This window comes from Austrofundulus limnaeus, unplaced genomic scaffold (assembly GCF_001266775.1).
Source record: "Austrofundulus limnaeus strain Quisiro unplaced genomic scaffold, Austrofundulus_limnaeus-1.0 Scaffold31, whole genome shotgun sequence".
Taxonomy (NCBI): Eukaryota; Metazoa; Chordata; class Actinopteri; order Cyprinodontiformes; family Rivulidae; genus Austrofundulus; species Austrofundulus limnaeus.
The window spans coordinates 2,531,060-2,555,115 of NW_013952433.1; the positions used below are offsets into that span (position 1 = coordinate 2,531,060).

A 24,056-nucleotide genomic window follows, 5' to 3' on the forward strand; every position below is an offset into this window, starting at 1 on the left:
ACACACACACACACACACACACACAACCCTATCTACAAAACTTTTCTTTCTTCACACTGCAGCCTTGACAACCGTGTTTGTTTGCTTTCACTGGGCATCCATTCTGACTTACAAGCAGGAAAACCCCCCAAGATCCACACATTTCACCATTTAGCTGGGATTGCGAAAAACTCGAATGCTTTTAGGAAAGAAACACATGAGTGAAAACCAAGTAAAAATGAATGCATTGAAAAGAATCAATACAAAGTACATCAAATGAAGTCAAGACGCTGGTCCAAAGCGACAGGTTTTCAGAGCAGCCTCAAACAGAGACRGACAGGGGTGATGTTTTAATCCAGAGGGCAGAGAGATGAGGAGCAGAGCGGCTGATGGACCTGCAGAGAGGACAGAGAGGTGGAGGGAGGAGGTCAGTTAGTTAGGAAGGAGTGAKATTGTGGATGACTTTTAATGTGTGTACTTTACACTACAATCTGTGCTCTCATTCACACCCTGTCTCTCCAAACCAGAGGTGCCCAAAGTGGTTGGGCCAAAATTGGCCCTCCAAGCTATTTGATTTGGCCCACCAGCCTGGTTAGYAGATTGTAATCTCCTGTCTTATGCAGAAACACTATATTTCTACTTAGTCTTTTCAACCATTGGTCCAACTATCCATATAAGGAGCTGTGGTCAGATAGTCCTACTCATGGTGCTCACTTTATCTTTTAAGATTTTATATATAAAATATAAGTAACTTCAAGAGACATTTATTTTACATTTAAGTCTATACCTTATGAGACAGCATACACTCAAATTTTAAATTATGAAAAGTCCCATGAGCCTTTGCTGCCTGAGTATACATTGAATTTTCTCCATGTACATGGACTGAAAAAACAAAAAACAAACAAACAAACAAAAGAATATGGGCAACTTCACTGGCTGCTAGCTTAATCATAAAAAAATACAACTTTACTTGAGAAGTATTTACATTTCATGTATTATATTAATGCATTTGGCCCACTGCCCTCAGATTGATTTTAATTTTGGACCTCTCAGGGAAAATGTTTGGGCACCCCTGCCCTAAACTAATCTAGATTAATAATTCTATAGAGACTAGTCAATGCTTTAAATCAGTGGTTCCCAAAGTTGGGGTCAGGACCCCACTATGGGTCCTGAAACATTCAAGGTAGGGCCTTCCAAGCATTTTCACAAGTTATTACGTTTAACCATGACAACTAACCGTTTTTGTCTTAGTCTTTACAAAAAAAGAGGTTAATGAACATTAAAATGAATGAAATTAGCAYAGAGTATTGTAACTCTGCCATTATTTATTTGACATGAAACTAATGTTTATTACCCAAATATAGTTGGGAGAACAGGTCTCTGCTGCTGTTATTTTATGGGTCAAAAGCTGAAAAGTTTGGGAAACRTTGCTTTAAACAACACTGATGGGACACACACAGAGGCAGTAGAGTTTCAGTGTTAAACTCAGAGACAGGTGTGACTGAATGGCGGTGGAATCGAACTGCCAACTCTCTCATCAGAGGATGAATTGTGAATGAGTCTCAGCTACTACCACAATAATGACATCTAATGTGCGTTTGTACCCAAACCTCACAGCTCCTCCATAAGACACAGCAAATGTTAGATTAAAAGTCCCCCTTTATTTATCCTCAGGATAGATTAAGCAAAGAAAACCCTCTGATTGTATCATGTGAGAAACGTGTATCTGTACAACGCTGGAGCGGCCGACCCACAGAGCTCTGACTGCTGAGGGGGGGATCATGTTGCTGAAGCACCAGCTGTCTCTGCAGAAGCCTCAGACAGCGAGAGGAGACGCTGTCAGGAATGTCTGCAGGGCAGTGTGGGGGCGGGAGGCCGGGGGTCGGCAGGCTCCACATGTCTTCTGTGGCCTCAGGGAGCCGCCGGCACAACACACGAGCGTCAGTTTGTGTCGCCTGGAGAACTTCACACTCATACTTAAGAATAATTCAACTTTGACTTAAACGCAGCTACATTTAAGGTTCTGTTTGAAGTTTTCTGAGACCAAAAAGTCGTTAATAATGTCTGGAGCTTTGTGCGGGGCTGGCTTGTGGCATATAAGCAATTTAAGACAAACGCTAAGGACGCCGTCCATCCAGGGGCGCCACAAATGGGGAATGAAAAAAATATAGATAACTTGTTCTTTGGTGTTGTCATCCTGCTGATTTGGTTTGATTGTTTTACAAAATTACCCCAGGAGCCCCCTAGAACTGCTTCAGTCCACAGCTGCTCGTTAACATGAACAGGTGTTTATTGCTGCTGTCAGCAAATGTTTGCAGGTATGAGGTCGGCCTCTGGTATTCTGTTTCAAATGAATTTTATTGTTAGCTATTTTAATTGGACAACCTGGTTTCTAAAAATAAAATGGAAGTATGTAGCCGTGTTTCCATCAACTTTTTTTATGGGCGTTTTGAAGTATTGCATTAGAAAAGGTGGATGGAAAYGGCAAAAATTGCAAAAACGTCCTCAATTTCGCAAAAAAAAAGTTTTACACTTGCTTGAGGTGGTTTTTAGACTTTCCGAAAAAGAGTTATTTCGCAAAAGGGGAGATGGAAACACATTTGCCAAATCAGTTCTGATGTAGCAAATATTTACCTCGAATAGCTGTTCTTGCTGTCCAATCATTGTATTGACTGGAGCTGAACCCGCCTCCTCCCGCTGTCCGCATCTGCCTGGATATTCCCGTAATCTGAAGAGAATTGCATTACCTTTTCTACGTCTCCAGGCAGCATGTGACGTCACCAGTACTAGTTGATATGACTATATCTCGATGGGAGCAACACGTTCCTGATAACTTCTCTGCATTGTTCCGAGATGTGTGGACTCTGCGAGTTTCCTGGTTTTCGTAGCCATGAGTGATATCAACATCTGACGTTAGTACATTTTGCATAGCCTAGTTGATTTGCGCTAAGCCAGAAGATGGAAACACGTCTGATGCACGTTTCTTTATTTGCAACATTTTAAAAGTTCGCTCAAATTTTCAATAAAATTGGATGGAAACACGACTACTAAGTTGTTTTTTTTAGTCACTTCAGTAGAAAGCAGAACTGAATATTAGTTTCTTATTTCTTCATCATCAGTGACTTTTTTAAAGAAGAATAACAAAGAGAAGACAAAAGTGAAATGTAATGGGAAAGAGTGAAAGAGAGCTTAGAAGATATGTGAAATATATATCGAGACGACACAAGACAACACAACTGGCATCTTGACTGCACACCTACAGAAACAGAGATAACAAAAACACAGCAACAAAAATGCATATAATTATAATGATTATAGTCTTGCTGAAAGGTATATATTTATATATATATATATATATATATATTACAGCTAGTAAGTTTTAAAAAATTGCTAAAGGAGGCACCATGTAAATTCTTGCCTAGGCCTCCAGATTGCCTGGGGCCGGCCCTGGCTCCTGGCTTTGTTTTCCTTTGGTTTAAACTACAGACACCTGGACAGAGCCATGACGTTACAAAGCAGACAAGTTATGGGTTGGCTTTGCCCTGCTTGAGTCATTTTATTTAAAAAAAAGAAAGAAAACACCTGGACTGCACCTTAGGTTATCACATTAYCTGTATATGTTTTGTTCTAATTTAACTCTGCTGTTGTTGCCAACCTAATTCAATATGGTTGCCACAGCTAACTGATCTTGGAAAACACAAAACTATTATAAATCAGTCAAGTTTACAGAAATCTGCATCATTCCCAACACATGTGATGACAAATGAAGGCATATTCAATGATATTTCTCAATAAAAGATGGTCTTGAAATTGGACACTAGTTCTTTAGCAGAGCAAGGAGAAACAGTGTAGTTCACAACAAGAGGCTGAACTGCACACAGAGAAGGCAGAGAGCGTTTCTGTGTTTTCATTTAGATGAAGTCATCCTTCAGCATGTCAGCGGAGTAATGTGGATCAGGCTGGATGCTGGGATGTAAGCTGCACAGCAGCTGGGGTTCAGGTCTGAACCATCAGACTAACTGCAGTCTGGGGGCTCCTGAGGGGGCGGCTTCGATTACGAGCACCTGCCTGAGTGGGTGTGAGAAGAAAAGCTCCCGAACACATTACAATAACATTAAATCTCCCAGACTTTACATTCATCACGTAAAGCAGATGTGATCAGAGGAGCTGGGTGCAGTTACAACTTGACCACAGGTTGGGTTCTACAAACAGGGTGGCAACTTGATCAACTTTACTGACATAAATCTGCAGGTGAAACAAATGGCTGCAATAACCTGTAAGGATGCACACACACATGCACACACCTCAGGCACTGAGATTATTACACAATAGCAAGCAGGTGAGAGATAAACRAGCTCATTAAAGGAAGCAGAGAAACATTCCAGCGCTGAGAGTGTGTTCTCACCGGGAGCAGGAGGAGAGTTTGACGAGGAGGAAATWGATGCAGGATTTCTCTGGTGCCACGCCAGAACAAACAGCAGGAAGGATCTGATGGAGTGAAACTCATCAGGGACGCTGCACCTTTCACAAACAAATCAACCAGATGATTTTCAATCCACCTCCAGTTTAGATTGTAGCAAAGAAATTAAACAATACTCATAATCCAGGCTCAATAAACCCTACCAAAGGCGGCATTAGCAAGCAAACAATGCAAATTTCAGCATCTTAATCATGTATTGAGATCTGAAGTATTAGAATAATTCTTTTCTGATTGCTTTATGATATAAAGGTGTGGTACGTTGACATTTGATTAAAAAGAACCTGCATTCATCACTCTGAAAAGCAGTTAATCATCATTTCATTATTAGCAAGAGGGCAATAAAACATTTCATAATTGTTTAGATTTCTTTTGAAATCACTGTGGTTTTTGAGTGAAAGCTTTAAGAATAATCAGAGAGATAACTAAGCCTAAGTGTCTGCAAATGACTTTCTCAGAGATGGGAGGCAGGAATCAGTCCAGGAAGCTGGAAAGTCCCTGTAGTGGAGAACAGGTTCTCACACAACGAGTTCCTGCGGGCCTATTTCTGCTGCGTTGTTTTAGCTGTGCAGAACTGAGCCTCTGATGGCTCCAACAGCAGCTCCTTGCCTCACAAATACACACAGATACACACAGATATACACAGATACACACAGATACACACACCACCACCACCCAACCAGCAGGGACTGAATGCAGCTTCTGTCAGGAGGTGATGATGTGGTGGAATAATTTAGAAGATGATGTCAAAAGTGCCACATCAATGTGTGTATTTAAGAGAATGATACAGAAAAATACGTTAAAAAATGAAATGGTTTAATATGCAGTCATTCACTTTGTGAAAGTTTCAATGTTTTGTTTTGTTCACTAAAGATCATTATAGTTTGAATTTATATTTGAGAAAAAAAGGGGCAGATATAAGATTTTTTTCTTCTCTCTGCCACCTTTCATTTCATTTTATTTGCATTTTCTTTTTTATTGTACATATAATTTTCTTTTATGAAATGAATAAAGTTTGTAATTCAAATGCAAATGTGACGTCTGTGAGGGTTTGTTCTGGTGGAGAGGCAGGAGGGTCTGATGGTTTTCACTGCCCCACCTGAAAACTTTATACAAGCTTTTCTTTCTTTTTATTGCCTGCCAACAAAAGGCTGAATGTTTGTGTGTGGTTAACAAAATATTTTATAGACCACTGGACAAATGTTAATGAAACTGACAGAAAGTAACCTAATAATTGGATTTAGATCTATAATTGACCAACTTCTGGAGCTGAAACTTCTAGGGGTAAAATCTGAATCTCTTCTTTTTAATGTGTGGTAAGTCAATATTACAATCCAGTGACATCACTTGTTTTATAATAAGCTGTAAAATCTTGAGTTCAGACTTTGGACTCGACACACAAATTGGTCCATCATTAAACACGAGTCCACACAGCCTGAAAAAGAAGCGATGCGTTTCCCTCTTAAATAAATCCTGTGTGGGGGGAGGAAATGAAGTAAGGCTGAACTAAGAGGAAGTCTTGTTTTGAAAGTCTCAAGAGTCTTTCACCCACAATGCTGTCCTCTGTTTACAGGGTCAACTGCCAAAGAGGCTACGGAACTACTTTGTTTTTAATTGCATATTATTATGTCAAAAATCACTTTTATAATGCATATTTCTGTATAAAATGTGCACAAATGTTGCAGAAGATTAGATTCTGACCACTTGTGCACAATCATCACCTCAATGATRCCTAATATCTACTCTGGTTACAAAAATCTGAATAAAAATCGTGACCTTTAGTTTGAAAGTCCATGAAATGTGAATAAAACGGGGAGGTTTTCTTGTGAATCCTATGACTGATGTCTCTGGTTCTGAAACTGTGAATTAGATATTTCTTTTTCCAGTCAGAACCACACACAAACACACACTCATCCTTCATCCAAATTTCTAAAACAAGCTCTGTATATTTTCTCCAAGAGGTTCACTTGTATAAATTATTTCCACCAGTTTGATTTGACAGCTATGTGAACAAGAATTTAAGGAACCAGCTAATCRACATTAGAGCCAAAGAACTTGCTAGAAATTACTAAATAATGCAGATATTTCTCAAAACGTAGTGAACTGACTGACATTTTTCCTCGCTCACACACAGTGGAAGCTCTCACAACCGTCTGTTCCTCAAACAATTTCTCTTTTCTTCTGTCAGCTATACCAGTAATTATGTGTGTGTGTATGTGGATGCGTACTTGCTACATCACGTGGCCCATTTTCCAGACAAACACAGCCTTGTGGGAACCTAATGCTCACTATGGGGACCAAAGCCATGTCCCCATGTGTACAGAAGATGGTTTTGGGTGTGGTGTGAATTGAGTTTAGGCTCAAGTGAGGTGGTCAGGTTTAGGATGAAGGATCAGGCTATAGAAATGATTGGAAAACAAATGGAAGTCAATTCAAGGTCCCCACTAGGATAGAAAAACCAATGTATGTGAGCTGAGTGTCCTCTGTCAGGGGGCAGGGGGACGGGGTGAGGAAGTGGATGTTTGGAGGACATGAAGGTTGGGTGGATTGTTGGGGAATGAGTCACTGGAGCCTCCTTCAAAAGCTGCTCTCCAACCCCAACACCCCCTCCATCATCCGAGCAGGGAGGTCCGCTGGAATCTGGGCCGATGGGTGGAGGAGCTGAGTCGGGTCGGGTCTCTGCCAAGGACAGAACCTGTGTGTGACAGAGTCCTGCTGCAGGGCTGTACACAGTGTGTGTGTTTTCTAAGCAACGCTCCAATTTAGTAACTAAAAAAAGTAGTTTTTGCCTTAAAATAAGAGCTCAATGGAAACATTTTTTGTTGTTGGTAAAAGCCAATAAAAAGACAAACTGTTAGAATAGAATATATTTTTACTCAGGTTTTCTAAGTATTTTAGCTCCAACATGTCTTCAGTTGTGTCTGCACACACCTGTGTTCCATCAATAATTTTGGCTCCTCTTCATTGGCTACCTGTTCGGTTTCAAATCCATTTTAAAGTTCTTTTGTTTGTTTTTAAGTCTCTTAATGGTCTTAGCCTTTCTTATTTGTCTGAACTACTTAATCCTTACATACCATCATGTGTTCTTAGATCATCTGACCAGAACCTTTTAGTAATCCCAAATACCCTGTACAAATCCAGAGGAGACAGAGCCRTTGCTGGCCCCTAAATTATGGAATGACCTGCCWCTGGAGGTCAGGAAGGCCCCAACACTTTCTGTTTTTAAAACTCATTTAAAAACACATTTCTTCTCTTTGGCTTTTAACCCGGGGTGATTTTGCATCTGTGTCTTTATTTTGTACTATTTTTTGGTATATGCGATTTTTGTATTGTCGTTTTATTTCTGATGTTTTATTCTGTACATTTGTACAGCACTTCGGTCAGCTGCGATGTTGTTTTTGAAGTGCTTTAGAAATAAAATGGTATGGTACGTTAATCAGCTCACCTGTTTTCAGTCTGTAATCAGCAGGACTCCTGCTTTCCCCTCTGCAGGCGTGTCTTGTTCAAACTCTGAGGGCTGCAGGACAAGACTCGACAAGAGCAGCAGCTCCACGCGAGAGGCTCAGGTGTCACTAATAACACGACTAACCAAATGTCTCATTCAGAAAGGCTTCTCGACGAGACGCAGTTAATCGTGAAACAATTCTTCTCTGTTAAAGTAAGTTTACCTGTCTGCACACGAGGACCACCCTGCAGCTTTTCCACTATAATTCATGCTTTTTTTATCGATGAGATAATGGTGGTTGTGAGGGCAACAGACAGCCAGATGGGTGCATCACAAACAGATCTGTACTCGTCTGAAAGCTTTTATTTCCTATTTTATGAATCATTGTTTGAACATCACAGGCCAAGTTTAAAGAGACACTTGAATGGAAGGGAAAATTTAGGGGTTTTTTGTCTTAAAGGAAAAAAAATCTTTTTAGGCTCAAGTAATGCTAAAAACAACATTAAACGGATAAACTCATAGGGTGTTTGAACATTATGTATTAATGTATTAGAAGTTTAACATCACATGGTTCCTCACTCACAGCAGCTTGATAAGGTTAATATGTCTTGTTTTAATCAGGTTATAGACCATAAACAGGGAGCTAAAAGTCAATTATAAAAGTCAAGTCTGTTTGACAAAAGTCAATACAAAGAAAAAGTCTACTGTCCAGTCTAAATTTTGTTTTATTTTTAGACCAAAATCAGTATTTTTGTTGTCAATTTACCCGGTGTTAGCTAGCCTGGTTAAAACCAGACCCTTGCTTCGTAGGAGGGTCTGGACTCTCCGCTATAGAGAAGCGATTCTTGCTGGAGGCGTGGCCTCTGCTGAAGTTTAAAATGATTGGATCGGTTGGCAGCGACATATGTGTGCCAGCTAAAGGAGGCTAAGGTAAGAAGCTAACTGGAAATTGCATGCGCTGTAAACAACCCTACTGAGAGAAGTACCGAGCCGAACGAGACGACTAAATGAGAGCTGCTGCTTTGTCAGACAAATTTAATTTAATTTGGAAGCCTTATCAACACAGACTGGCTTCATTCACTTCCTCCACTGCCATTGCTAAGCTAACTACCAGACAATGCGCACAAAATCGACATCATTCAAAACTCCTCCTTCTGTTTGCTCGTTGGCCCGGACAAAAATTCTCCTGAAGAAATCCTTGTCTRTGGGAGAAATCCCAGACGGAGCAGTGAARGGAAACWAGAATTGAGCGTAGGAAGGCAAGGGCCAGGCTAGGTGTTCGCATAGAGTTTTATTTGCAAGTGCGAATAACAGCGGCTAGCTTGTTTATTAAGTATTTATAAGGTTGCGAAAGATTGATAAAACATTATCAAATTAAATTTCTGACAGTTGATCTTGGCCCAACTTGGATTAGCCGTTAGCTTCTCATTCCAGCCAGAATTAAACTCTATTTTCCWGTCATTCAATGCGCTATCTAATACAGGTAGGACATTTACTGTTTATAAATTTTACAAACTTCCAAAGAGCTGAACTAAATGTTTCTATAGATCTGGTCTCAGAAATCSTGGGTGTAGTTGCTCTGTTCCTTCATGAGTCTATAGTGAAAAGTCGGTGCCATTGATGAACCCTCTCCCCAGCTGTTAAAAACAGGTTTGATTTGCAGATTTACTCATTTATTTGACCTTATCTGATCTGAAGCAGTGAAAAACAGACACATTACAAGCACCGCCTCAGATTACCAGAGCTGCTCCCTCRTTCTCCTCTCCTTCCTCTCCTGCAGGAGGCGGGGAGGCAAGCCCAGACAAGTTCCCAAGTCTATTCCAGACAGGCCTGCTGCAACAGAGCAGCAACCCACACAACAAACATCCAGCCAGAACCCTGCTGCCCTTCAGCCCAAACCAGCAGGACACGCCTCAGCACAGCTGGCCTCACGCTCACCTGCCTGGGCCCGAGGGAGGCGAGGAGGGCGGGGAGCGCAGGGATCACACAGGGAAAAGTAAAGAATGATAAGTGATGTTCAGAGGTGGAACTGTCATAAACCCAGAAACATTTATATCATTCGTCAAAGTAAAGGTTCACGGGCCTGATATGGCCCTTCTTTTAAGTTCATCCAGTCCATGAGAGAATATTTTAAAAGTTTAAGAACTGGCCTGCTAATCTGACAGGTCCAGTCTSTRTTGCTTTTCCTTTCACTSAAAGGGGACACATCAAGCAAAATCCACCTTTTAGCAGTTAAATACATTTTGTTTACTTGAAGTCTCTAGGAGTSCAGAAAATTAGAATTTAGTCTCTCCAGGTGTTGCATTAATATTTTTATATTCTCTGTGGATCATCTTTTTCAACCTGTTCAGTTTTTTCTATTTTTTTTTTTACGTTTTCTGAACTATTCTGTCAAATTATTTGCAAGCTGCCAAAAAAGGTCTGGATTTACCAACTAGCTACAATTTTGTCATCTTCGTTCTCCCCTGGCTCTGGGTCAGACTCTGGCTCCAACATGTGAGGCTGGACAGACAAGTCTTGCCTTGTTGACATCTTTTTATTTGTAAATAAAAAGTTTCTGCTGCGCTATATTGTCGTAAACCACTTTATCAAAGTAAAATGGACTGGTCTGGAAGGGGGCGGGGTTTTGAAGCTCTTCATTTGGATTTAAAGAGRCAGCRTTAAAACGAGTTGATCTGAGACACWAGAGATRGGATAAATGGCTCTTTGAAGGGATCCGGATAYTGGGGAGCCGTTCAAAAGAGCCGTTCAATTTTGAGCGTATTACGTCATCACGTAGGGAAATACGTCATCAYGTAGCYGTAYGTAATGACGTAATCCCGTCACGTGGGTGGAACCATGTGTTTGCTAAGCGGAACCCCCTCCCCCCTCCCCCTTTCACCGTGAGCTTCTGTACTCCACAACTCCGCCTGTTTTCCGTGAAAAAGCAAAGCAGGAGCGATTTAAATATGAAAAAAAAAATAAAGATTATACGAGGAATAAAAGAAATAAAACTTCAAATGCCTCGTTACTGCCCGTGATTCGGCTCCTATCGTTCGTTGTAAAAAAAAGCCGTTCAAAAGACTCGGATCGTTCGCGAACGTCACATCTCTATGAGACACACYTCAGAAAAAGGGGGAAGAGGGGCTTGTGGAGTTACAATAAGGAGAAATTCAGACCAGTTCCACTTTATTTAGATCCAACTGAATGATTCAAATATGAAAAGAATTTAAAAGCATGTGCCTCCTTTTAAAATAACTAACTTTTTGCAGACTTTACATGACAATTATCCAACTATGAAAAGAAATTTAAAGAAAGAAAGGTTGAAATTGTCAGAAACTTTTGTTTTTGGTGTGAACAAAGCAACAAAGAACAACTGTAGGTGGTGGACCAAACTTTTAAAGATTCCCTCTTGATTTGAATTTTCATCAATCTCCTCCCATTTATTGCTTTAACTACAAGTCCTCATCGCAAACGTTGTGTTTTAGTTGGTGTCTTGGATGATAGATTGAAGATTTTAGCCGTTGTTGGTTTATTTTTTTTCCAAACATCTACGAGGAGAACACTGCGCTGGTCATGTGCAAGAAAACAACAAATTTAAAACAGTTTAGAACATAGGGCCTAATTATATTTTCTGTTTTATTGCTGTTGCATGAAGAATCAAAGTGAAAACAAATAAAAATAATAAATCAGTTTCTGGATGATCTCAGGGCCGGCTGTCAAACAGGGCAGTTTGCTTCAAGAATGAAGAAAGTTTCCTTTGATAGACAGGAAGTTTCGATGAAATCGAGCCAAACCGCTTGCCGTCTCACTGAAGCAGACACATTCCACGTTCTGGATTAATTTCAGTCTGAGTTTCCTTCCTGCRCTCTGGCATGCCAGGAATTCCTCTTCATCACTTAGCAAAGGTGTTACTTAACTTGATGAATGAAAACTAACATATGCTGAGCTGCCAATCATAACGATGCTTAGAGGGAAGAGTGGTTACATACTTTACTAAATAAAAAATTAAGCCAGCTGATTGAAAAACTGCTTTCACTTTAATGAAGAGGAAAAACTAGAACTGTATGATTAAAGCAWTTCAGTGTGAAAAATGTAAATGTCTCTGTTGCATTTATTGAACCTTGAACCAGTGTGTGTCAAACCACATAGGTAATAAAATCTCAAATGTGAGTTTTCCTTCATTTTTGAGGTTTCASTTATTAATAAAAATAGTTTCTGCTCAATCTAAGGTCAGATTTCCTCTTGTGGCTCCATTCTATACTGAATAATTAATGTTGCACATATACTGTCAGGCTTTAGCTTGAAAAATCATTTCTCTTCTTGTGCACAAGTTTGGTTAAAATATGACTAAAATACGTATTTTTAATGATGTGGGTTATCAATAGTTGTGATCAGGAATAAAAAGAAAATTATTATTAGAAGAATCCTTATTAAAAAATCATAACTGTCATCCAGCAAATACATTATTTCATCAGTTGAAATGATTGAAGTTTTATGATTTGGTAGATTATCTTACAAGTTATGTATAATGCTCAAATACATATTACGAGTAAATATTATGTTAAAATTTGTAAAAAAAAAAAATAAAATAATTGAGTCGATATAAATTTAAGGGAATAGATATTTTTAAAATAAGCTTTATTTCGAATTAACCTAAAGGAACACTGTACTGTAATTTAATGTATAAATTTATGGAATAATCTTGATCATATTCTAACTTTCAAAAGAATTTACATGTTTAAAAAGATGATAAAAGCTAGTTTATTGAAAAAAAAATGATACTCAGTATTGACATAAACTGTTGTTGAAAAGATGGACCTGATGCTGGTTTTGGTTCAAAGTCTCTCTGTAAAATGACTTATTAAAAAATGTATTATTTGAATTTTAGAGAAAAAAATGGGCAGATGTTATAAAGTTTTTTCTTCCCTCTGCTTCTATCATTTCATTTATAATTTTTTTTATCATTTATATAATTTTCCCCTTGTTTCAAATAATGAATAAATAAAGCAAAAGATGAATCACTGGATGTGTTTGTCCTTCTTACAAACATTGCAACCAGTCCCACTCTATCAGACTGCTAAACCCACGGTCGTTATCGGTTCAAACTGTTACCCTGTGGAAGATGTTATTGAGCCATAAAAAATAAAAATAAAAAACCACCAGAATCACAAAAGGTTTGTTGTAAAAGTCCTTAGAAATTACAAATATGTCCCTATGTCTTAAAGTGCAGTTCTTATGGATGCCTTCCTGGAGGTTTGCTAAATGTGATGAGACCCACAACATGCTGGAGAATGTTTTTCTTTAGTGAAAATTGACCTTTTTTGACAACAACATGGAGCTTATTGTAGACYTGTTTACTCAGGTTAACATCGCCCCCTGGTGGAGCGCTACAGAAGGAACAGCTGGTGTTTGTTGTTCAAACAGGTGGAAACAAGTTTCCTCATGTAAGAAATTAGTGAGGACCAGACGCTGCCGAAGGGTGAAACCTTTTACTGTAGTGCTACAGTATACAAGTATGAATGCAAACATCARGCATCAACATGTTATTTTGTTCCGTGACAAATGTCTCTGGCGTGTACAATCCCCTACAACATGGCAGCAAAGTAGAAAACAAAGATACCAGTGAAAAGAACAATTAAGGTGTATAAAAAATAAACTTCACAGAGCTGACTTCCTTTTTGTGCTGTTCACTAATCTAACTCGATCAGTTCTGGCGATCAGACTGTAAAACAGATAAAACTTAGAATCGCAGACGTGACGTGTTTAGTAGGATCATGACTCATACGTGTGCTCCATCACAGTAACAGGCATACAGAGAGAGACAAACTGACACACACCTCAGGAGAGGAATTACCTCAGGTCCTCCTCGTTCATTTAGTTCAGGAAAGTCAAGGTGAATCACGTAATAAATACATTCTCGAATCTCTTTGAAACAGACAAATATATACAAACTGATTAAAAGAAAACCTTTTCTTTCTTTTTATACGAAAGTTTACATCTAAGATAGTCACTTGAACACGGTGTCGACCAAGATGCTCACAACAATCTCTTCCTTTAGGCTCATGTATTCTTTTTTTTTTAATATAAACTTCCATTTGTCTATTTTTTTTTTGCTCCTTCTCTAAGCGGATGATTGTACGAACTATTTTTACTGACTGAATCAGTGCGATTCCTTTCTCCCCTCGGACGCAGCAGTACAGGCACACAAATACAAAGACACTCTGTTTGGCTCTCTGCCCTGCCTCCATCCCGTTCCTCTTCTCAGTGTGTCGCTCCAAACACACGCAGTTTCTCTTGTAAACAAATACTCTTTGTCCTTTCAGATTATAAATACTGTTTTTGGTAAAATCATTATTAAAAAGACGAGACAGAGTGTATTTGAGTGATAGAAAACACAACAATTGCACGGTTTCTTCATTTCTGTATCCGGTGTCTGTCTTGTTTTTGGCTTCAGCGTTAAGGCCCATAATCTGGAGTGGAGTGGGGGGGATGACAAGTCCGAGCCGTGATCTTTGTGCCCATAGGGCTTACTGTAAATACAAACAACACAAACAGGCACATTCACAGACGAACAGTATTGCAGGGAAATATTTTTAAGAAGACACTAAGGAATGGTGAAACATCCTCTCTTGTTTTCTTTTTCTCTTCATTTATTGAGCATCTCTCTTTTTTTTTTTTAAATCAAGCTGACAGTTTGTTTCCCTCTCCTGTTCAAAGTGCGTGGGTGCCGGTGCTGTTTCGGTCTCGCTACACTAGAAGAACCTGCTCCTCTGCAGATGACCGACAGACGTGGCTGTGACTGTTTTATTGCTATAAGGACTCTGCTCCTCCCCGCTCCCGAAGTGACACCCCTAACACTGATCCGAGTCCTCTGTCCCTTTGTGTCCGTTAGGAGTTAGTTCAGATCAGTGCTGAAGTGCAGCTTCTCCCCGACGAGCTGGCTCAGGTGAAGACGTAGTTGAGGAGGAGCTGGGAGAGGAGCAGGACGCAGAGGATGAGGCAGTGGCGGCCCGTTAACGACAAGCTGTCCTCCGTCGCCCTCTGATGAGACAGCTGGCGGCTCAGAGTCACCAGGTTCCTGCAGGAAAAGAAGGGGCGGAGTAAAACAACGCACCTGCTGGAGTACAGGTAATCATGTTTTAAGACAGTGTTTACTTCTGAATATCTTGCTGTGTCTTCTGTATAGATGTGATGGAGGCCTCTATCAGGGCAAAGTCGTTCTTCTCTTTACTGCAGCGAGCACACTGGTTGGAAAAATCTGAGCACAGAACAGACAAAAGTTAAAGACATAATTTATTGGTATACAATAGCATCCCTTTTTAACAGAATATAGATTAACAGGGCACATCTGGAACTTCTTACAGTATTTGGACTGGTTTTGGTTTTACTTATGGTAAAAACAATCTCCCAAAAGTAGTCAAAAAACAAGCCCAAAAAATTTGTACTAAACATTTAACTTGACGTTCACTGTAAATATATGACCTATTGGAGAAATGTCAATTCATTTATTTATTCATTTCATTAAAAAACAAAACATTTCACACAACAAAACAATACAAATAAAATGAAAGGCAGCAGAAGAAGAGAAAAAATTGTATCTGCTCCTTTAAAAAAAATCAAACGATGATAAGCCAAATAATAAAACAAAACAAAAATTCAATTCCTCAAACAGTAACTAATACAAATTAAACAAGTTCATATTTTTTAACAATTTTTCTTTAGTCCTTTTCTTAAAGGAATTAATTGATCCAATACTTTTATGGTCATTTTCCAGATTATTCCATAGTCTTATAGCTTTTACTGAAGTGCATCGGTCCTTCAAATTCGTTCTGATTTTTGGTTTAACAAACATTTGCAATCCCTTCATTATAGCAGCTTTCCCTTTTAACAAAATGTGATTGGATGTTTGACTGCAACACATTTCTATGAGCCTTATACGTAACCTGCAGAATGTTATAATCAACCAACTCATGAAATTTTCATCATTTTAATTGATGAAACAATATATTAGAAGGGTGATAGTAATGCTTTCTTGTAATAATTCTTGTGGTTCTTTTTTGTAAAAGAAAAATAGGATTAGTAATGGTTTTACATGCATTTCCCCAGACTTCTAAATCAAATGTGGAACAATTATTGTATTATGTAGTGTAAATAGTGCTTTATCATTAAATAACTCCTTAGCTTTATACAATACTGCAATAGATTTTGCCATTTTTGTTCTTAAGTAATTTATATGAGGTTTCTATGTCAGAAATCCTAATTGATAGAAGAAATTTCAGTTTCTGTCTCACCTTCGTTGTCYGAGGACTCGTGTGCAGGTTCGGGTGTAGAGCCGCTACTCTCTGTGTTCTGGCTGCAGGTGGACGGCTGGCTGCTCGCTTTCCGGTGCTTCCCATTCACTTGGGCCTACAAAGACAAGCAACAGTGTTTCAAACATTGCTGAGTTAAAAAACTGACAGGAAACTGCTGACAACGAGCTTGGATCTAAATAAAAATGGACTTTAAATGTTTGAGTATCGTTGCAGTAAAAATGAAGAAGGAAAAACCATTCATGTGATCGATTATGTTTTGTTGACGGGGAGGTTTTAGTGTCACCTTGCGCTGACTGGCCCAGTTGTGGCTGAAGGAGATCCCGTTGGGTTGTCTCAGGCTCTTCTCGTGTGTCTGAATGACTCGGTCCTTCTCAAACTGAACAAGACAAACCTCAGGGTCCCACGGTCGAGTGCTGCAAATACAGGGTACTGTCACTTTAACACGCCGTGCTCCACAGTTTGGTTTTCGCCACACTGAACTGAGAGCTGTAGTTTGGTGCGAGGGTGGTCTTACTCCATGTGTCTGTAGGTCCACTCTGAGGTGATGGGGTCCAGCTGGAAAAGCTGAGGGATCCAGGCTTTGTCCCCCCTCTCTCTGGCCCCTTGCCGCTGCGCATCCTCCAACACAAACTTCTCCTGCGTCGCCTTCACCTGGTCCCGTTCCATAATGGCACGAGTCACGTGCTGCCACAGTCTGAGAACAAAAATAAATAAATAAATAAATAAGATAATAACTGAGCAAACAGACCAATTAATCGGTTCACGCTGACATCAGCAGAACTTAATGTGTTTTAATTTGCTGACAGGTTATTTTGCAGGTGGTTACCTTTCAGACTCAAACTCCCCCTGCTGGTCTAACTGGACCACTTGACGCTTGAGGCGCCTGCTGCGAATGTCTGGAGTTGGGTTCCACAAAGTTTCTTGCTGGCCTGAGCGCCTCTCTTGGATAAACACCTCGCTGTCCTGATTTTTGACAAAAGCAACAAAATGCTCAGTTTTTCTTATTATTATTACATGAAGTCAGCAGATTGACATCAATATTCCACCATGTCGGCAAATTTACCGTATTTTTTAGACTATAAGTTGCACTTTTTAAATAAGTTGGCTGCTTTTGCGACTTAAATCAGGTGTGATTTATATATGTTTTTTTTCCTCCTCATGATGCATTTTTGGACTGATGTGTTAAATGTTGGCTCATAAAGACTGACGTGAAATAAGGAGTAAAAGCTGTTTGCAGCCATCAGAGGGCGCTTTAGGCTTGTGACAACTACAGTATATGTTGTTCCCGGAGCCTACCAGTTAAATAAAAAAAGAGGAGTAGAAATAAAGCTAATGAGAAACTTGAGGGACTGGTGAAAAGCAGAGGCCACACTTACTGCATGAAGAAAGCTAATCGTGTGATGTAGAATAAGATTGGCGACTTTAACCTACTGGTAACTTGTTTGTTGAACTCACTGGCTTGTCACACGAATTAAGGCTGTCTGGCATCCCAGGTAAGTTCTCTGTGTTATTGTTATTCCAGATTAAATGTTTGTTCTTAGTATGTTCTTAGACTTAAATAAAATTCTAAATAAATGTGACTTACAGCTCAGAAAATACAGTGGTTAGGCAAAAACATTTTCCACTTTGTTTCAGTTCTATTCTTCAGACACTCCAGCCCACCCTCATTCATGCTGTTCCTGCTGATCCAGTCTATAATTATTAATTCTGCTTCTAATTATCACAAAGAACATACTGAATACAGCTGGGATACTGAAACAGCAACGCTGAACAAAAAAAAATTCAAACCAGCATGAAGTGCTTACCCAGTGTCCATCTACAGTGGCCATGAGCTCCTCTCCCAGGAAGATCTTCCCACTGACCTGATTTACAGAACCGGAGCCTCCAAGAAAAGGCTGAGGGTGACAGAAACAAAACAAGAGTTATCTTTGTTAGTAGTGTCACATTTTCAGTCTTTCCTTGGAGTTAGTAAACTTTTACTGTACAAGATACAGTCATCGAAACACGTTTAAGAGCATTTTTTACCTTGTTAATAATAAGAATAAAAATAAAACATACCTTCAGCTTGAACTCCAGCTCAGCAAGACATTTTGTTTTCTCACATTCAATGGTAATTTTCCCTCCCAGCTCCAATGTCATGGTTCCATACAAGATACCTTCAGGAGACAAAACACCATCAGATCAACAACCTATCTGATATATTTAGCTTTAAATAATCCTGTCAAAGTCCACAGATAAATCTAACACTTCCTGTTTAATTACACAGTTACCATCGGTCCATCTTCTTCACTAAAACAAATAAATAAAAAAATATATCATGAGTGAGTAAGCTTGGAGAATAAACAGAAAGCTGATCTAACTGATCTATTTCCATCCTTCTTCTCCATTTTTGGCCATGTGCCATGTTTTAAATGAAATTTAGGGCAAAATGAGGCCTTTTTTTCCCTTGAGTAGCTCAGACATATTGAGTACAACAGATGAAGCCCACACATTATTTACCAGCACAGAAAGATTTCTTTGTAAACATGGTAGCTGAATTTGCATGCTGTGGTCAAAACAGCCAGAGTATATTTGGGTTTAAGAGGAAAAACTAAACTATTTCATCAGAATTATAGAAAAAAGAAAACAGTAGAGTGCAACTGGACAACCTTCAACTCAGATAAAGATTTTTACAAACAAGCTCTAAAAAAGACAGCATCACTTTGATAAAGCTGTGGAAGTGTGAGTGTAAGAACATAATCTGTGATCTTACAGGCCAAATTAATCAACATCTGTATTTTGTAGCATTAAAATCTGCAGGGAGCTTTTGTTTAAGTAGCAAACATATAGCTGGAATAATTAGTTATGTTCATGTTGTTTACCTTTGCAGTGAGCGTAGGGCATGGTGATGACATATTCCTCCTCCCTGCTCATGAACAACAGTCTAGCTTTGCCTTCCAGAATAGCTGACAGGGAGTTACCTACAACAGAACACGGATATTAGACTTTTCTGGTACATTTTCCTTAATAATTTTTATTTTTGCCTTAATAAATCTGTTCTCTGAGGAAAATGCAGTCATTTATCTTGTCCTGTACCATAGAACTTCGACTTGGCCAGGATGCTCCCACTGATACAAAATCCATCCTTCCTATTGCAGACATAAAAGGCAGAGATGGGTGGATGATGGGACACCTGGCAGAAGACAAGCAGAGAGACACCCGATTGTCAGATACAGGTTGTGCCATGTTTCACACAGTGCATGAACCATGCCCTGCCCTGATTCTGTTTTAACCTGCTCAGCTATGTAGAACGTGCAGCTGTCAGTCTGAGGATGAAGCCAGCAGCAGCGAAACGTCTCCCCCAGGATTGGGTTGTATGGCTTTTTCAGCCCCTGGAAACACAAGAAATATTGATTCAACCTTGTGTTTTATCCAGTCCAATATGAGCTACATTACTGTTTCTTCAAAATTAAGAAATAGTCAGATTATGAAACATTTATCTGGACTCTTGCAAAGGATGTAACGAGCAGCATTGGCACACTGTCCTGCAGACGTTGTAACTTAAATGTTCAAGTAGCTATTTGTAGGCCTTTTAACAAGGCGTAATTTAGTGTTTATGGATCTATTTATGCAAAGCCTTCAAAGGCAGTCAGCACAAAAAGTGCTGAGTAAGAGCCAATTGATCTACAGGCATTTTCCTCTGGCTCACACAGAGCGCTCCTCTGTGATGCTGCTGCTACACCGGATATAAATCTGTAACGAGTAAAAACAAAAGGAAAGYGCCTCCTGATGTTTTTACCAGCCAGCTCATTTAGTGTTACTGTGTGGAATTTTTACAGATGGAGAGCCCAAAATAACAATAAAAATGCAGTGAAATAAAAATAAATCTTTTTAGGGCATTGAAAATATTCACCTGCAGAAAACTGACAGGTAAGTTGAATATCGTTAGCCTCATAGCATTTATGCCTAAGTCATTTGTGACTAAATATGTCTTGGGCAATTATGCTATGAGGCTAACGATATTCAATTCAAATTCAAAAATACTTTATTGATCCTAGAGGGAAATTAAATAATTAGAAATGTGACTGAGAATCAGGGTAAAATATGGTTATGTATCAAATCCTTTAATTTAAAATGATCCCCTTCACTGAGATCATTGTACATTAATTCAGTAAATTCAAATTTTAGGATTTTATTACATTACTGTCTAAATGTATGCTTAATTGTCAACTTGAAACCATTACTGTTATATAGTAAAACACCAAACCCAAACAGAGAACATGTCTTACTTTTGGCTTCTTGTAGAAACCAGACAGGTACCATCTCAGCACCTGCTTAATCCGACCATAAGCACTGTCTTCTAGTGCAGCCCTGAGGTAACGAAAAAAAACGTTAGGGCCAAAAATGATATAAAAAGAACAAAAACAGTAAGAATAGAGAATAACTTCATGACACAGACTAAATAAAGTTACTAACTGTGAGAGCAGATCAGCGTGGTAATAGTAGTCAGACAGCTTGTCTAGGAAGGAGCGAGGCTCCAGGATGAAGGTTGGCAGAACCACCTTCGACAGGTCCATGCCTGGTCGCAGCTGCTTCAGCAGACCCCAGATCAGACCTTTGTTCTCATCTGATACGGTCTCGACCTGAGAGGCTTCACCAGCCTACAGGAACCAAGATAACCAGAGGCAGAGTCAAAGAAAGACAGATAAAGTAGTGTGGAGGTAACTCCTAGCACAAACAAAAAGGCAGGTTAGACGGCTTGGTTTATTTGCATACTAGAGGACAATGGAGTGCCTTCATATTAATACTGAGGATGAACTTTAGCACAAAGAAAATCTGGCAGAGTGTTTTACCTCAGCCATCTCCTCGGCGCTCTGCTCTACATAAGCAGTGGCTTGTGGCGCGGGGGGCATCTCGTCTAGCTGCTCTATGTCGCTCTCCTCTGTCAGCCTTCCACCGTTGTCATTAGCTGAGGTGTCCCAGTCATCATGAGTTTCTCGCTCTGATTTGTCAGAGAAGGCGTCATGCTCCATGTGATGATTGCAAAGTAGGGATGCCTCATGCAACCTAATAAAAACAAGGAATCAAACACTAAGGTGAGAACAACTGTTTTAGGCAGCAGTGAAAAACAACGTTTATTGCTGCTAAATTTAAACTCTTAGAATATAGACTTGAAATAAAAAAATGTTAGAAAAATATATATATATATATATATAAATAATGGGAGTTTTAATATTTAAACAGGAGTGACTCAGAGTTGATTGAAGTTTGTATTTCAGATTGGTTATGAGAAGTATGTCAATATATTTTTTTGTTATGGAATATAATAAAAAAATAAGAACAATAAGCATCCACTGTGTGTTGCTAAATTTAGCCAATTAAAAATTACAATAACTAGGACAGTATCAGTCAGGTAATAATGAATGTTTTTAACTAAACACCCACCTCACATGATCTCAGTCTTAGAAGTCACAATCTACCTATGCATATATACATATTAGGGGTGCAACAATACATGTACCCGTATCAAACCTTTCACTACAGTGCTTTAGGTTCAAYACACACTGTGTATCGAACAAAACAGATTTTTTCAATTTATTTTATCAGCTTGTCTTCTGAAGACGCTCCGTGTTGAAGGATCAGTGGATCTGTGTTCTACTACTCCACCTAGGCTGCATTTTTGAGCGCAGATCCACTGAGAAACTTGCTGTTTCAACAAAATTTAATTTGAAAACTGTATTTTGAGGTTAAACAAATGTTCATAATTAATTTAAATAAATTACAAGTTAAAAAGGGCATGGACATTTCTCTTTTTTTTTTGTATCGAAAAATTATCTAACAGTGAGACTAAAGTATCAAACCGAACCAAAAATTTTCTGTATCGTTGCACCCCTAACACATACATAAAAATAATTGCAGCTTTGAAAAAATGGTTTTAGAATAAAAAAATTTAAGTTACTGTCTAATACCATTTAGCTGACTAACTAACTAACTAACTAGTTAATTATTTGGGAACCAATAGCATTTTAAGATTTATAGCTATAAATGAATGTAAACACTTGACTGTTAATATAGTATCCCTGTTTATTAAACTGAATACAATTTAGTGTAGTTCCAGTTAGGTACTTAAGTATTCAAAAACACAATAAATGTACACAAAGCTGCACACAAAAATATAAAAAGCTGAACATGAACTCCTTCAAACTGCACCCAGTACTGGTTTATCATATTTATACTTTGGAATTTTCCTATAATCAAAGCCAGACCTCAGCTCAGTCAGCACACAATCAGAGCACATTGAGGAAAGAAAACATGATGACTGAAGCACATCTACTTGTAAATGGATATAATAAAAAAGAAAGCAGAACAAACAAAAAGGAAAGCAATTCAGGGGCTAAGAATGAGCAGGGTGACTTTAGAGGACAATCCTGCAGCCATTTTACAAGTTTAAGTCTCTGCACACTAATGACCACAGCAAATGAGAAACAGAAAGCAAAGCATGATTTTTATCCTATGCTCACTGAGTGTTAGATATTTCACAAAGCCTGGCAAGTTTACAGAATAATAAAATGTGTTCCCAGCTTTCATAACTCCCTCAGTAGGCACAGACTGTGTCGACACAGAAAACAAGGAAATGGATCAYGTTTCTTTAAAACAATGGAAGAGAGTTCAAATTGCAAAATCCCTGTGGACTTCACAGACCAGAGCAACAACATTCCAGCACAGACTGAATTATTAACTAATCTACAACTCTATCTGTTGAGTCAAACACAACTTAAAACAGAAGCTTCTTTTCTTACCTTAAAACATTCAGCACAAACTCTTCTTTAAGACTCCAAATAAAGGCTGTTATCAGCAAATCCAAAAACAGATACAGCCTGCTGCTTTTATCTTCTTTCCTATTTAAATTTTCCCAACCAAATGACAAAATGATGCAATCTCTTTTAAACCTGCTCCCTGAATGTATGTGTGTGTATGTATGTRTGTGTGTGTGTGTGTGTGTATGCAAATTTTTGTCTGTGTGCCAAGGTGTGTTTCTGTGTGCATGTAAGCTTGCAATGGCTGCTTTTTGGGTGGTGTACTCCATCTTCCTGCTCCCCTGTCAGTCATGTGAACAAACAGGATGCTGTGATTGGCTGACAGGAGCAGGAGAGGAGGGACTGCTGGGAAGGATGGGCAGAAGGAGGAATTAGCAATAAAAAAGGTAAGAGGAAGGGGAAGTCTAATGCAGGATGTAAACAGCACTGAGGAAAAAAATGCATGTATATTTATAAGCACATTCACATGAATTATTATTATATCTCACAAAAAGACAACTGCAAACAAAAATGAAAACTGTTCACTTTCAGGGCAGTAGCTGCCTTGCTTAGGGGCACATTTTCAAGTAGCTCATAAAGAACAATTGCTTATTCATTCAGTCAGCATTTAGTCACTTTTAAACTTTTAGAATATAAAAATAATACTTTTTAAACCATTTTTTAAACTAACAGAGCCTTTGACAGAAAATATTCTTGGAGTACTCTGAGGGAAACACTTCATTCTTTTTGCAGAAGCACTTGGCAACAGGCCATTGTTTGATTTGAAGTTACAGCAGAGATAAAGAAACCCTTAGCCTTTTCAAACATTAGAAGCTTTAAAGACGCACCTGCTTAGCAAAACGTGTGAGAGTGTTTATAAAAAAACAGAAAACATCTGAAATAAGCTAGAAAATGAGATAAAGCTAACAGAGAGAGTCGTTAAATATTTAAAAGGATTACTTTAAAAAGTCACTTGTTGTGCTAAACTTATTAGGGAACTGATTTATATGTAGTGAGAACTGTTCTTTTTATTTGTGCCAAAATGTCATGGCAATGTTTCCCACAGAATGAGTATACATATATAT

The 24,056-nt window shown here is 38.8% G+C and overlaps 1 protein-coding gene across 2 annotated transcripts in view; it reads right to left on the reverse strand.

The window, feature by feature from the left end:
- Nucleotides 1–13,358: 13,358 nt before the first annotated feature.
- Nucleotides 13,359–24,056, reverse strand: part of osbpl5 (oxysterol binding protein-like 5) — a 40,169-nt gene continuing 29,471 nt past the window's right edge. For both annotated transcript variants that reach the window (XM_014005581.1, XM_014005583.1), the window contains 14 exons: nt 21,028–21,241; nt 20,651–20,835; nt 20,464–20,545; nt 19,468–19,566; nt 19,271–19,367; nt 19,057–19,155; nt 18,254–18,351; nt 18,001–18,090; nt 17,022–17,158; nt 16,710–16,889; nt 16,479–16,608; nt 16,175–16,289; nt 15,039–15,141; nt 13,359–14,961 (listed from right to left, as the gene is read on the reverse strand). In XM_014005581.1, the coding sequence (XP_013861035.1) occupies nt 14,826–14,961; nt 15,039–15,141; nt 16,175–16,289; nt 16,479–16,608; nt 16,710–16,889; nt 17,022–17,158; nt 18,001–18,090; nt 18,254–18,351; nt 19,057–19,155; nt 19,271–19,367; nt 19,468–19,566; nt 20,464–20,545; nt 20,651–20,835; nt 21,028–21,241 (1,765 nt within the window). In that variant the 3' untranslated portion in view covers nt 13,359–14,825. The remainder of the gene's footprint in view (nt 14,962–15,038; nt 15,142–16,174; nt 16,290–16,478; nt 16,609–16,709; nt 16,890–17,021; nt 17,159–18,000; nt 18,091–18,253; nt 18,352–19,056; nt 19,156–19,270; nt 19,368–19,467; nt 19,567–20,463; nt 20,546–20,650; nt 20,836–21,027; nt 21,242–24,056) is intronic.